Source organism: Pipistrellus kuhlii, unplaced genomic scaffold, assembly GCF_014108245.1.
Source record: "Pipistrellus kuhlii isolate mPipKuh1 unplaced genomic scaffold, mPipKuh1.p scaffold_m20_p_9, whole genome shotgun sequence".
In the NCBI taxonomy this organism is placed as follows: domain Eukaryota; kingdom Metazoa; phylum Chordata; class Mammalia; order Chiroptera; family Vespertilionidae; genus Pipistrellus; species Pipistrellus kuhlii.
This window is the reverse complement of record NW_023425595.1, coordinates 27,663,300-27,677,566: the sequence shown is the minus strand read 5'-3', so window position 1 is coordinate 27,677,566 and position 14,267 is coordinate 27,663,300. Positions and strand designations below refer to the sequence as shown.

The 14,267-nt window shown below is 44.8% G+C and overlaps 1 protein-coding gene across 1 annotated transcript in view; it reads left to right on the top strand.

Annotated features, from left to right (window-relative positions):
- Window positions 1-1,208: 1,208 nt before the first annotated feature.
- Window positions 1,209-14,267, top strand: part of SWAP70 (switching B cell complex subunit SWAP70) — a 66,211-nt gene continuing 53,152 nt past the window's right edge. The window contains exon 1 of the mRNA XM_036427306.2: window positions 1,209-1,397. Within this exon, the coding sequence (XP_036283199.1) occupies window positions 1,299-1,397 (99 nt within the window). The 5' untranslated portion in view covers window positions 1,209-1,298. The remainder of the gene's footprint in view (window positions 1,398-14,267) is intronic.

Sequence of the window (14,267 nt, the reverse complement as noted above, 5' to 3'; positions counted from 1 at the left end):
ACCCAGGCCAAACCCTTCCTAAATTGTAAACTGACCCTCAGTGGGGGGAGGGGGGAGTTAAAGGAAAGGTTGCTGGCCCTAGCTGGTTTGGTTCAGTGGTTAGAGCATAGGCCTGCGGACTGAAGGATCTCGGTTCCACTCCAGTTTGGGCACACGCGGGAGGCGGATGTGAGTGTGCCTCTCTCACATTTACATTTCTTTCTCTCTCTCTCTCTCTCTCTCTCTCTCTCTCTCTCTCTCTCTCTCTCTCTCTCTCTCTCTCTCTCTCTCTCTCTCTCTCGTCTCCGCCCCTCCCTTCCACTCTCTAAAAATCAATGGATCGGGTGAGGATTAGCAACAACAGCGACTCTAAAAACCCACTTTAAGCCTCATTTCTTGTCCCCAGATCCTGCTACATGGTAGGCATAAAAAACAAAACAAAAACCAAACACAAAAAAACGTTTGTGAAATGAATGAACCAACTTCCCTCCTTAGCCCTTCCCGCCTCCCAACCCCCCTCATCCTCTCCTCTAGGGACTGCTGTAGCTTGTGAGCTCCCACATCCGGCTTTTTGGCCTCTCATCTCCGCAGACAGTGACCCCGTGCCCGGATCAGGACCAGGGCGCGCCCCGCTTTTGGAGGGACAGTCCTGATTTTTTTAAATATATTTTATTGATTTTCCACAGGGAGGAAGGAAGGGGGATAGAGAGCTAGAAACGCTGATGAGAGAAAAACAACCTCGACCAGCTGCCTCCTGCACACACACACACACACACACACCCTTGCCGGGGATGTGCCCGCAACCAAGGTACATGCCCTTGACAGGAATCGAACCTGGGACCCCTCAGTCCGCAGACCGGCGCTCTATATCCATTGAGCCAAACCGGGTTTCGGCGGGACAGTCCTGATGTTCAACAATTTTTCCCCGCGTCCCGCGGGGTGTTTTTAAAAAAAGTCCCGATTTTTTTTTTTTTAATCGGACTTTTTTCTAAAACGCCGCGCCGGACGCGGGGAAAAATCATTGCAAATCGAGACTGTCCGGCCCAAAGCGGGACGATCTGGTCACCTGGTCCCTGGGAAGGGCGCCCGAGCTCCCGGATGGCCGGGGCTGGCTCGGGGAACCCCAGGGGCTGCGGGGGGCTGTGCAGCGGGGACGCAGGGCCACCCCGCGGCCCCGGGAGGGCGGGCGCCGGGGCGGGTCCCGGGTCCGGGGCGGGCCCCGCGGGGTCAGGTGACCGCGGCGGCGGCGGCGGCGGAGGGTGTGGGACGCGGGGAGGTGGCTGCACAGGCTGGGCTGTCCCGGGAGCTCGGCCGCGGCCATGGGGGGCCTGAAGGACGAGCTGCTCAAGACCATCTGGCACGCGTTCACCGCGCTGGACCTGGACCACAGCGGCAAGGTGTCCAAGTCGCAGCTCAAGGTGGGCGCCCCGCCGCACCCCGCCTGTGGAAGGGCGCCGTGGGGATGGCCCCGGGAGGGGCGGGCGGGCGGCTCCGCCTGGGTTCCCACTTGCCCGCGGGCAGGTGCGCGGCGCTAGTCCCCGCTGGGCTCCCGGGGGGCCGGGGGCGGGGGATCGGAGGTGGGGGGGGGTGGATCTCGAAGCGGCGATCTCGCTGCTCTGGTGGCGCGGGAGGCCCCCCCAAAGTTTCAGACTCGTAGAGGGCGTGGGAAGCCCCCGTGGTGGAGCTGCCCCGGACTTACCCCTGAGTCTGGGGTAAAGAGGAGGGGGCGCAGGGGCTTCACCGCGGGGCCGCCCTCCACCTGGCCGGCTGCACCCGGGGTAACGGGGCGCTTCAGAGAAGGCAGAAGTGCCCCCGATCCCGACCTCCTCCTCCTCCTCCTCCAACTCCAACAACGGGGGCATTTGGCGATGTGGGGTGCTGTGTGGTTTGCAGGGAAGGACCCCCGCCCAGCGCCCTCGGGTCTGGACCTGCTCGCGGGTGCGCGGTGTCCCCCAGGGAATTAGCCCCCGGGGCGGAGCGCCCTGCAGGGCCACTGCTCCTGCAGACCCTGCACCGTGACCGCCCAGTCTCCCCCCGTTCGGAGAGGGTGTAAGGTAGGAATAAAGGAATGCCTGTACACCGAGGAACCCCAAGCCGGGGAGGCGGCGCCCAGCCAGGAGGGTTTGGCAGCGCCCTGAGGGTGTAAAATATGGAAACAGACAAGGAGAGCCATTCACGGGCGTTTTCAGATACACACATGTTGGATCTGAAGGTCGGGTTTGCTTAGCCTCTTTCTGGAATTCATTTCTGAAGGTTGGGTTTTTTGCTCTGTGTGTTTGGGGCAGCCGTCAGGAGGTTCTGATGAGTAGTGGCTTTTGTGCCAATAGGAGTTAGCATTCTCTCCGGGTTTCTTTTTGCATACTCTTTTTTTCCTTCTTCTTCTCATCTATAAAATCATACTCTGAAAGATCCACGGAAGTCTGGGAGGGTCCGCAGAAATCATCCACCTAATCTTTATTTTACTTGCTTTCTTAACACAGTAAAATGGACATTTTTGGTGCATGGTTCTGTGAGTTTTAACAGGTTTGTTTAACCACCACCAAAATCAGATGCCCATCAGACCTCTCCTCCCAAGACGCTCCTTGGGGCTGCCCCACTCCTCCACTGTGGGCAGCCAGTGATCGTTCTTCATGGCTGTGACTTTGTCTTTCCCACAGCGTCATATAAATGGAGCTGTGCACGTATGTAGCCTTTTGACATTGGCTTTTGCTTTTTACAAAATATTTTTATTGATTTTTTGAAAGGGAGCAAGGGAGTGGGAGAGAAACATTGATGTGAGAGCAGAACATCCATTGGCTGCCTCCTGCATCCTGAGGCTTGAGTAGGCAACCCAGAATGAACCAGTAATCTGGCAGTGCAGGGAGGACACCCAACCAACTGAGCCACACTGGCCAGATGGACACTGGCTCCTTTTTCTTAAAAAAACAAACAAAAACCACACCATTTAAAAAATTGATTTATAGAGCGAGGAAGGGAGAAGGAACGAGAGAAAGTGACATTGATGAGAGAGAATCATTGATTGCCTGCCTCCTGCATGCCCCCTACTGGGGACTGAGAGCCTGCAAGCTGGCCATGTGCCCTGCCTGGGAATTGAACCATGACCTCCTGGTCATAGGCTGACTCTCAACCGCTGAGCCACGCTTGCTGGGCCCTTCCTTCTTTTAGATTATTTGAATATATTTTAATATTTCATCTTATTTTTTTATTTATTGATTTTAGAGAGAGACAGAGAGAAAGAGGAATATAATTTTTGTCGTTCCACTTATTAATGCATTCTTTGGTTGATTCTTGTATGTGTCTTGGCGTATCCGGACAACCCTTAACCAACTGAGATACCTGGCCAGGGTTTAGGATTCCATTTTAATACTGAATTGTTTACTATATTTATTTGTATAGTTTTTATTTTTTTAAAATATATTTTATTGATTTTTTTTTTTTTACAGAGAGGAAGGGAGAGAGATAGAGAGCTAGAAATGTCAATGAGAGAGTAACATCGACCAGCTGCCTCTTGCACACCCCCTACCGGGGATGTGCCCGCAACCAATGTACATGCCCTTGACTGGAATCGAGCCTAGGACTTTTCAATCCGCAGGCCGACGCTCTACCACTGAGCCAAACTGGTTTTGGCTATTTGTATAGTTTTTAAAATAATTGTGCTAAGGATTATAATGTACGTATCTAACTTTTTACAGTCTATTTAGAATTAATATTTTACCACTTTAAGAGGAAGGTAAAAACCTTATCCCCACATAGGCCGTTTTTACCTCCCTGCTTTATTTGTTGTTGTCATATTGATTAATTTTCACACATTGAAAACCCCTTCAAACAATGCTAAACATTTTCAACCATTGTTTTTATTTTAAACATCTTTCAAGAGAAGAATAGCATCTTTCCTCCCAGACCCTCCCAGATTCCTTCTTAATTTTATAGATAAGATAGGTGAAGCTTCTGAGATGCTTGGTGACTCACCCAAAGTCATAGCTGTAAGTACAGTAGTAGCTAAATTTAGAACCAAGATTTTCAAACTCTTCTTCATTTTTCCCCTCTCCCAGTTGATTGCACAGGAGATATTTCCTGTTACTTTGTTAGGCTCCATAATTGTCCCGGTGGCTGCTATTAGAAGTGTTCAGATTATTCTTGACAGCAGGATTGGCAGGAAGTAGTCAAATCCTGGTTCATAGTTTTCATCCACAAGATGCTGATAATGTGACTGTGCCATTATATTTTTCCTCTTTCTGTCTACTTCACCGAGAGACTTTGGTATTGATCTAGTTCTGTTCGTCTTGCCAATGTTCCTGGAATTGAAAATTGAAAAAGAACAACAACTTTTACTTATGTCTTTATTTGCTTTGACTGTGACATTTGATGTTCCTCAGTGTATTGGCTAGGCCTAGGGTTTTTGCCTTAATTTGTTCGTTCATTCTTTTGTTCATACAACCTTTTGGGTGCTTACTCTGTGTAAGGTACCAGGATAATTTCATAAAACGATTAGTATTTGTGAGCTCTTCCTAGTCAGTATCTCCTGGGAGGAAATATATTAGGGCCTCTCCCAACCCCCATCCGCGGTTCAACTTTTCACGGTTTCGCTTTCCATTATTTCAGTTACCAGGAGTCAACCATTGTCCAAAAACAGTACATTAAAAATTCTAGAAATAAACAACTCACGTTTTAAGTTGCCCGCCGTTCTCAGTAGTGTGATGAAATATGACTGATGTCATGTCTCTCCCACAGACCCCATCCAACCCAGTTCCTCCCCACACCATCCATCCCAGTCCTGCTCCGGACGTGAATCTTTTGTTTGTCCGGTATATTCACTCCATATACCCTGTTAGTTCACTTAGGAGCCATCTTGATTATCAGATCAGTTATTGAGAGAGACAACATTCACAGAACTTTTATTACAGTATTGTTGAAATTGTTCTGTTTTATTATTAGTCATTATTAGTTCTATCTTATTATTATATTTTATTATTAACATCTCTTACTGTGCCTAGTTTATAAATTAAACTTTATCATGGGTATGTTCGTATAGAGAAAAACATAGTGTACATAGAGTTTGGTATATTCATGGCTTCTGGCATCCACTGGGGGTTTTGGAACATATCTGCTAATTATAGGGACTCTTGTAATTGTTTCATAAAATAGCAGACTGAAAATTACATATCCAAAATAATATTACATATGCAGTTGAACATTTTGGAAAAACTATGGGCATTCTAAAATATTTTGACATTTGTCAATTTGTGACACAATGAATGGATACATTCACTAATTATTTAATGAACACTTAATGTGCTAGATACTGTGCCCAATGCTAATAGTAAAGGTGGAGGAAAAATAAACAAATATGAGTCTTTGCCTTCAAAGAGTTTAAATTTGGTAGGGAAATAAAGAAAATGATCAACCATTAGAGAAGGCGAGATATCTATAGATATAGGTAGGTATATATCAGACAATTACTGTTTCTTTAAGAAATGTAAAGTCTGAGAGATAAGAAATACAGAAATATTGCCCTGATTTTTGTTGTTGTTGATATTGTTAATTCTCACCAGAGGATATTTTTCCATTGATTTTTTTTTTTTTTTTTTTTTTTTTTTTTTTTTTTAGAGTGAGTGGAAGGGAGAGGGTGAGGGTGAGTCAGAGAGAGAAACATTGATGTGAGAGAGACACTTCAATTGGTTTTCTCCTGCACGTACCCCATCCAGGGCCGGGAACCTGCAATTAATTTATGTGCCCCTGACTGAAATCAAACCTGAGACCCTCCAGTCCGCAGGTCAACACTCTATCCACTGAGCCAGATCAGCTAGGGCGAGACAGCTAAAGCTCCTGCCCTCGCTGGTTTTCTATATCATTTTTGTTTTTGAGGTCTTTGATGGCTGGATATTTAACTGGACATGATGGGAAGTGTGAGGCTGTTGGTACAGGATCTGGTGGTTGAAACTTGGAAAAAGGAGAGAAAAGATTCATCAATGTCCTTGGGCAATGGTTATAGTAGGTGGTGAGAGGAAGAGTAGAAGATAGGGGACCAGAACCAGAAATAAGAACACTTTATTATTATAATTACTAAGGCCCGGTTCACAAATTCGTGCATGGATGGGGTCTGGCTGGCCTGTCCGGATGTGGGTATTATACATTGGGCCGGGCTGGGAGAGGAGGGGCCATGGGGGATTGGCTGGCCAGCCCTGCCCCCATCAGGGTGTTGGAGGCTGATTGGAGGCGGGGCCAGCTGAGGGGAGGGGTTGTGGGAGGTTGACTAGCCAACCCTGCTCCTGATCAGGGTATTGGGGGCCAATCAGGGAAGGGGGGTAGGGGGAGCCTGGGTTGGCCTCTGGGAGGGCCATTCGGGGCCTGGATCAGGCTGGTTGGCTGCTGCAGTGTGAGTCATAGCCACTGGTTGTTCTAGTTATTCTGGTCGTTGGACTTTTATATATATATCAATAGATTATAGACATCTATTTTGGAGATTGTAAAGTAATGAGATAGATTTTTCCTGCCAAAGCTCATGAACTACAAATTTCTTCTCTAAAAGTGAAATTATGAGCTGGTATTGCTCAGTTGGTTGAACCAGGAGGTCACAGTTCAATTCTGGATCAGGGCACATGCCTGGGTTGTTTTGGTGTTTGTGCTCTTCTGAGTGTGTGTGTGTGTGTGTGTGTGTAAAATGAGAATATGTGTGGATTCCATATTTTAGGAAACCTTACTAATATGCCATTTGAAATAGACATACTTTTAGGATCTGATATAAATTTGCGGAAGTCATAATGAAAATAGGTATAGGGCATATTTAAAGTAGAGACAATAATTATTTTTCCCACTGATGGTTATAATAATCTTGAAATTATTTAGAATTTTAGTATCCTTGCTGAAGGATACTAAATCTCCCGTGTTACTCAGAAATACATGAATTCCAAGAACATAAAAAGATGAAGCCTATTTGTCATTTAAACATGTACATAAAAATAAACTTTCTGAATAATTTACATATCTACATGGTACAAAATTCATGAAGTTCAAAAGGTCATTCACAAAAGTGAAAAATTTCCTCCAACATCTGGCCCTACCAGTCCCCTGTCCTGGAGCTAACCATTATTACTAGTTTCTTATGTTCCTTCCAGAGATCAAAATGTACCTTAGCAATACTCTCGTTAGCGTACATGTTGTCTTCATCCTCTTAAGTATAGCAAATTCCAGTGATATTTTTGCAACTTCTATTATAGCTTCACTTTGCAATTGTGGTTGCAGGCTGAATTACATGTCAGTGCTGGAAATGTCTTGAAATAAGCTTATTGGCTCTGCACTTTATCCTGTTCTTTTTAGAAACCAGGGTTTTGTTTTGTTTTGCCCTTTTGAAGTAAAAGGGCCTATAACTAGTGAGGATCTAAAAAAAAAGATCTTTAGGAACAACATGGGTAGTTGGAATCTTACTCGTTTTTCAAAGAAAGATTTTCAGCTAAATGGTTTTATTCTTTGCTTTGTAGATGCTTTATGTATCTTGTGAATAAAATGCCCTGTGTTCTGTTCTCATGTAGGCATTTAGCCTCACCATTTTTTTTTAACCTGGCTGGTTATATTGTAGAAGTAAATGAGCCAGGCCAGTGGTGAGTGGAAAGCACAAAGAGAGGCAGTAAAGGGCATTTATTGTGTGCAGCACAATGTGAAAGATACGGTTGATTTTTGTGAACTTGGCACGCATAGAGTCCCTCCCTAATCTTTAGTGATTTTGTTTCTGTTAACCCCTGCTGTAAAAGTGTTTCTGTTGAGGAATGAAAAAAAATCTAATTTTAAGATGTGAGGTTGGGGGTAGGAATCATGAGTGAGCCATTAAAAGTCTGTAAATATTATTTTATATTTCACCAAAACAAGACAGAAAAGGTAGCTCTCCAAATGAAGAGCATATAAAAGATATATTTTATTGATTTTTTAAAAAATAAATCTTTATTGTTCATATTATTACAGATGTTCCTGCCCCCCCCCCCCATTACTCCCCTCCAACAGGTTTCCACCCCACCCTCTGCCCTTTCCCCACTCCTCATTGTCCTCATCCATAGGTGCACAGTTTATGTTCAGTCTCTTCCCATATCCCCCTCTCCCCTTTTCCCCGAGAATCGTCAGTTCACTCCCCTTCCATACCTCTGATTCTATTATATTCAACAGTTAATATTGTTCATCAGATTTTTTTTTTTAAATTTCCTTGGTTTTTAGATTCACTTGTTGATAGTTACGTATTTGTTGTTCATAATTTTTATCTTTATTTACTTTCTCTTCCAAAAGAACCCTCTTCAGCAATTCATATAATTCTGGTTTGGTGGTGATGAACTCCTTTAGCTTTTTTTTTTATTGGTGAAGCTCTTTATCTGGCCTTCGATTCTGAGTGATAGCTTTGCTGGGTAGATTATCTTTAGCTGTAGGTTCTTACTATTCATCACCTTGAATATTTCTTGCCATTCCCGTCTGGCCTGCATGGTTTCTGTTGAGAAATCAGCTGGCAATCGTATAGGTGCTCCTTTATAGGTAACTACCTGCTTTGCTCTTGCTGCTTTTAATATTCTCTCTGTGTCTTTTGCTCTTGAAATTTTAATTATGATTTGTCTTGGTGTGGTCTTCTTTGGATTCCTTTTGTTTGGAGTTCTGTGCGCTTCCTGGACTTGTAAGTCTAATTCTTTCACCAGGTGGGGGAAGTTTTCTGTCACTATTTCTTTCAGTATGTTTTCGATATCTTGCTCTCTCTCATCTTCTGGGACCCCCATAATTCTGATGTTGGTTCTCTTGAAGTTGTCCCAGAGGTTTCTTACACTATCTTCAACTTTCTGGATTCTCTTGCCTTCTTGCTTCTGCGGAGGAGTGTCTTCTGGCTCTTTATGTTCCAAATCTTTGACTTGATTCTTGCGATCTTCCTTTCTGTTTTTAGGACTCTGTATATTATTTTTTATTTCAGACAATGTATTCTTTATTTCTTGTTGATCCCTTATTATTTCTAGTTGATCCCTTTTCATATCCTCATAAGTCTCGTTTATTTTATCAGCCTTTTCTAGGAGATTCTTGAACAATCTTATAAGTGTGGTTTTGAACTCTATATTCAGTCACTTTTTGTCCTCCATTTCTTTCGTTTGTGATCTATTTCCTTGTCTTCGGCATTTTCACAGCTTGGATGGGCGGGGTTTCAGGGTGGAGCCTACAGCCTTGGCTTTGTCAGCCACGCCCTATGCAGCTCCTGAGTCTCAGTATTCCTCAGGGTCCTTCAGTACTCGTTGCCAGCACCTCTGAGGGTGAGGTGCCCTCGAGTTTCGCCTGCTACCAACCAGTCTAATCTCTCCCCCAATGAGCCCGGAACTGGGGTTCAGTTCAGTTGGAAGTGAGATTGGAAGTGGGTTTCAGAGCAGTCTGGAGCTTTTATCTCCTTCCTGTCAGGGCAATCCTGCGGCACAAACAACCGTCCCTTCTCTGCGCGCAATGTGCGCACCTCTGGGGGCTCTGCCTTTCGCCGCTCCCCTGGGATTCTGCCTCACAGCCCATGCTCTCTCTGTATGAGCCTAAGTCCCCGGGGTCTGGCCTAGAACTGGGGTTCAGAGCAGTCGGAACTGGGACTCAGTACAGTCCGGAGCTTTTATCTCCTTCCTGCTGGGGAACGCCAGCCAGGCACTCAGCCTCCCTCCTCTCTGGCTCCGTTCTCTCCACATGCGCCGTGTGTCTCTGTACTTTAGGCTTTTACAGCTCCTCCACACTTCCTTTTGGCCTTCTCCTTGCTTCTTGTTGTAGAATTTCCAGTCAGTCGACTTTCCTGTAGTTCTGGGTAATGTCCATTTTATATTTTAGTTGTATTTTATTGAAATTGTTGTGTGCAGCTGCGGTTAGGTGTTTACCTGTGCAGCCATCTTGGATCCTCCCCCTGATTTTTTTTTTTTTTTTACAGAGATGAAGAGAGAGAGAGTTAGAAACATCAATCAGCTGCCTCCTGCACACCCCCTACTGGGGATGTGCCCGCAACCAAGGTACATGCTCTTGCCCAGAATCAAACCTGGGACCCTTCAGTCCCCAGGCCTACGCTCTATCCACTGAGCCAAACTGGCTAGGGCTTAACCACTTTTTAAATAGTAATAAATGGATCCTGGGTTATTTCCTTTCTCCATTTCTGACTTGCTGGAAACTTTATGTGGGAGAGCTTGGAAGTTTTTTTAAAATACACGTAAACTTTTTCTTTAATCAAAGGTAATATGCAGCTGTGAGGTGCTTTCAGTAGTGTGTAGCCCTCTGTCTTTCTACTCTTAAGACTCAGAGCTTGTAACCTTTCTGATGCCCATTATGTGTTTCCTTTGGGGTCTCGCTGCAGCCCCAGAGGTGCAGCGTGGAAGCCGGAGATGAAAGAGGCTTTGTGTGACCTTTCCCACTCACTGTTCGCCCTCTCCACTGAGTAGTACTTCTCATTCCCTCTCACAGGAGGTTGTTCTAGTCCCCTCAGAGGAAGTCAGTACACGGGAGCTCTCTTAGTGTGTCCCATTCCTTCCCCCACATAAGTCTAAGGTAGCCCCTTTGCCTCAGCTTCTTCACAGAAGCTTCATTTCAAAAATTTATTTTTCTGCTCTGCTTTATTCTTCTCAGTCTACCTTCAGGATATATATATATATATATATATATATATATATATATATTCAGTATATAGATATATTCAGGATACACACACACACACACACACACACACACATATTTATACACTCAAAATCTTTGTCTTCTTGAAAATGCAATCCTCAGCAATTAATTGCAGAAAGGTATTTAGGAGTAAATCTACATGTACTTGAATTTCATACAAGGGGATCTTATAATTAGAGAGAAATTTCTGCAATATTAGAAGAACTAATTAAAAAATACGTATTGATTCAGAGAGAAAGGGAGAGGGAGGGAGAGACAGAAACATCAATAATGGGAGAGAATCGTTGATTAGCTGCCTCCTGCAGGCCGATGCTCTATCCCTGAGTCAAGGGCAAAGAACTAATTTAAAAAAAAAATCTTAGGATTTTCTCTCTTTTTTTTTAAAAAAAAGAATAGTTATATTGATTTTCAGAGAGAGAGGAAGGAACAGAGAAACATGTATGAAAGCACAGCATTGATGTGCTGCCTCCTGCACACCCCGCATTGGCGATCGAGCCTGAAACCCGGGCATGTGCCCTGACCAGGAATCGAACCGGCAATCTTCTGGTGCACTGGCTAACACCCAGTCAACTGAGCCACACTGGCCAGGGCCAGCTTAGGACTCTTCTATGTCTTCCATACCTTTTGCTTCTGTAGGAGTGACTAGCTTTATGACTAGGTTGGATTGGGACCAGGAGGGTGGTACATGTGGGCATGGTGTCCCAGCCAGAGTGACACCAGTTAGTGGTTCTGCTCAGATGGACAACTGGCCCGCTGGGAGAAGCTATTAGTATTTCACTGGAAAACAGTTCTGGGGGGATGGAGCAGTCTTTGCCTTATGAGGCAGCACACCCCACCATTTCTCTCAGTTCACAGGGTGATGGATAGGCATCTCAGCCAGATTGCTGTTGGTTTGGAGTTGAGAGCAGGAGCTGGTGGCTTAACTCTCGGTGACCTTCCACAGCGGTGATTGGAGGAAGTGCTGGTAGGCTATGGGACAGCAGACGGTTAGTAAATAGAACAGGACTGGAGTTCTGAGGTTCTGTACTTGGTGACTTTGGGATGTTTGCTTCTTGTGCTTTAGGATGGTCCGTTCAGTGGGAGTAAGACGAGCTCTAACAGCATGCGTGCGTGCACAGAGGCAGCTCCCAACCTGTGTGTGTGACAACGGGACATTTGCTAGCCACCTTTCCTTCCAAACAACAATGTTAAAGAAAATCGGTCTACAAAACATTTTATGAATTTTAAAGTTTTAATCTACTGAGCACCTTTTGTTAGGGACTCTGGGGAAGAAATAAATATACATTGTTCCTTACCTCGAGGAGTGTGTGGTTTAATAAAGAAGATAATAAGACAACATAGAAGCAAATTCTACAGAGAGTGGAAAATGAGTGCTCCGGACCCTGCTGTCCAGTGCATTAGCCATTAGCCACATTTGTGTATTAAACATTGCAGAGTGGCTGGTCAGCCCTAGCTGGTTTGGCTCAGTGGATAGAACATTGGCCTGTGAACTAGAGGGTCCAGGGTTCAATTCCAGTGAAGGGTACATGCCTGGGTTGCAGGCTCAATACCCAGTAGAAGGCATGCAGGAGGCAGCCGATCCGTGATTTTCTCTCATCATTGATATTTCTATCTCTCCCTCTCCCTTCCTCTCTGAAATAAAAATAAAATAAAATAAAATAAAAAAAGAACAGTCATCTTTAAAAAACAACAACAAAGAAAAGTGGCTCATCAGATTTGAAACGTGCTGTAAACATAACATAACAGCTGAAAACGGTTTGGCTCAGTGGTAGAGCGTCGGTTTGCGGACTGAAAGGTCCCAGGTTCGATTCCAGTCAAGGGCATGAACCTTGGTTGCGGGCACATCCCCGGTGGGGGGTGTGCAGGAGGCAGCTGGTCAATGTTTCTCTCTCATCGACGTTTCTGGCTCTTTATCTCTCTTCCTTCCTCTCTGTAAAAAATCAATAAAATATATATATATAAAAAAACCCCCAAAAAACCATAACATAACATATATACTGGATTTTAGAGACTTTCAGTACAAGGAAAGAATGTAAGGTATCTTTCAGTAATTTTAAAATATTGATAAGATGTTGAGTTATAATATTTTGGATATACAATATTATTAAAATTAATTTTACCTGTTCCCTTTTACTTTTTAAAAATGTGGCTATTAAAATATTTTAATTTCAGCTCTAGCCGGTTTGGCTCAGTGGATAGAGTATTGGCCCATGGACTGAAGGGTCCTGGGTTCAATTCCGGTCAAGGGCACATACCTCAGGTACAGGATCAATCCCCAACCCTGGTTGGGATGTGGGTGCCAATCCATGTATTTTTCTCTCTGTGTCTCTCCCACTCCCTTCTACTAAAAAAAATCAATGTAAGAATATCCTTGGGTGAGGATTAACAAAACCCACCCCCCACAAAACACAAAAAACAAAAATGAAAACTATATATATATATATATATATCAATATATCAATATATCAATATATCAATATATCTATATATCTATATATATCTATATATCTATATATCTATATATCTATATATCTATATATCTATATATCTATATATCTATATATATATATATATATATATATATATATATATATATATATATATATATATTTAGGGAGAGAGAGAGAGAGAGAGAGAGAGAGAGAGACAGACAGTGAGACAGTGATCAGAAGGCTGTAATAACCAGAATGACTGGTTGCCATGATGCCTATTGCGGCCAGTGAATGGCCCAATTGGGGATGGGGCCAGCTGGCCAACCTCCCCTCAGATGGCCCCACCCCCAGTTGCCCCCCTTTAGGCACCAATAGGGGGCAGGGCCAGCTGGCCAATCTCCTGAACCCCTCCCTCACACTCCACCCCAGATCAACTCCCACCCTGATTAGGGGCAGGGCTCCCACCCCGATGGTGCTCCCATCATCTCACAGTCCTTCCAGCTGAACCTGCCCCTGATCAGGGGCAGGGCTGGCCAGCCAACCTCCTGCAGCCCCTCCCCCTGACTCCTGGCCCCCTATCACCCCCCACCCAATTGGGAGCAGGGTCCACCGACCAATCACCTGTGGTCCCCTCCACCCCCCAGCCGCCCGGCCCTGACTGGGCCCTGATCAGGGCAGGTTGGCCAGCCAACCTTCCACCGTCTCCTCCTCCCGACAGGCCTGGCCCCTATCCTTCCTGATCAGTGCCAGGCCGGCTGGACCCCACCCATGCACGAATTTGTGCACTGGGCCTCTAGTATATTCATAATGAAGCATAAATACCCTCATAAATAGAATAAAAACCCTCATTTCTCATTTGGAAGACAGAGCATTGTCTTAAAAAAAAAGTATTTTTATTGATTTCAGAGAGTAAGGGAGAGGTAGAGAGAGAGAGAAATATCAATAATGAAAGAGAATCATCGATTGGCTGCCTCCTGCACACTCCCTACTGGAAATCAAGCCCTGACTGGGACTTGAACCATGACTTCTTGGTTCATAGGTTGATGCTCAACCTGTGAGCCACACCGGCCAGGCATGAAGATTTTTAAATGGGATGCATTTAGCTAACGCTATTGAACATCAGGTACCCTCTCATCAGGCTTGGTTTCGTATTGCACGGACGGATAAAACACAGATCTTTTCTGTAAGGACCTTTCAGGGTAGCAGGAGAGA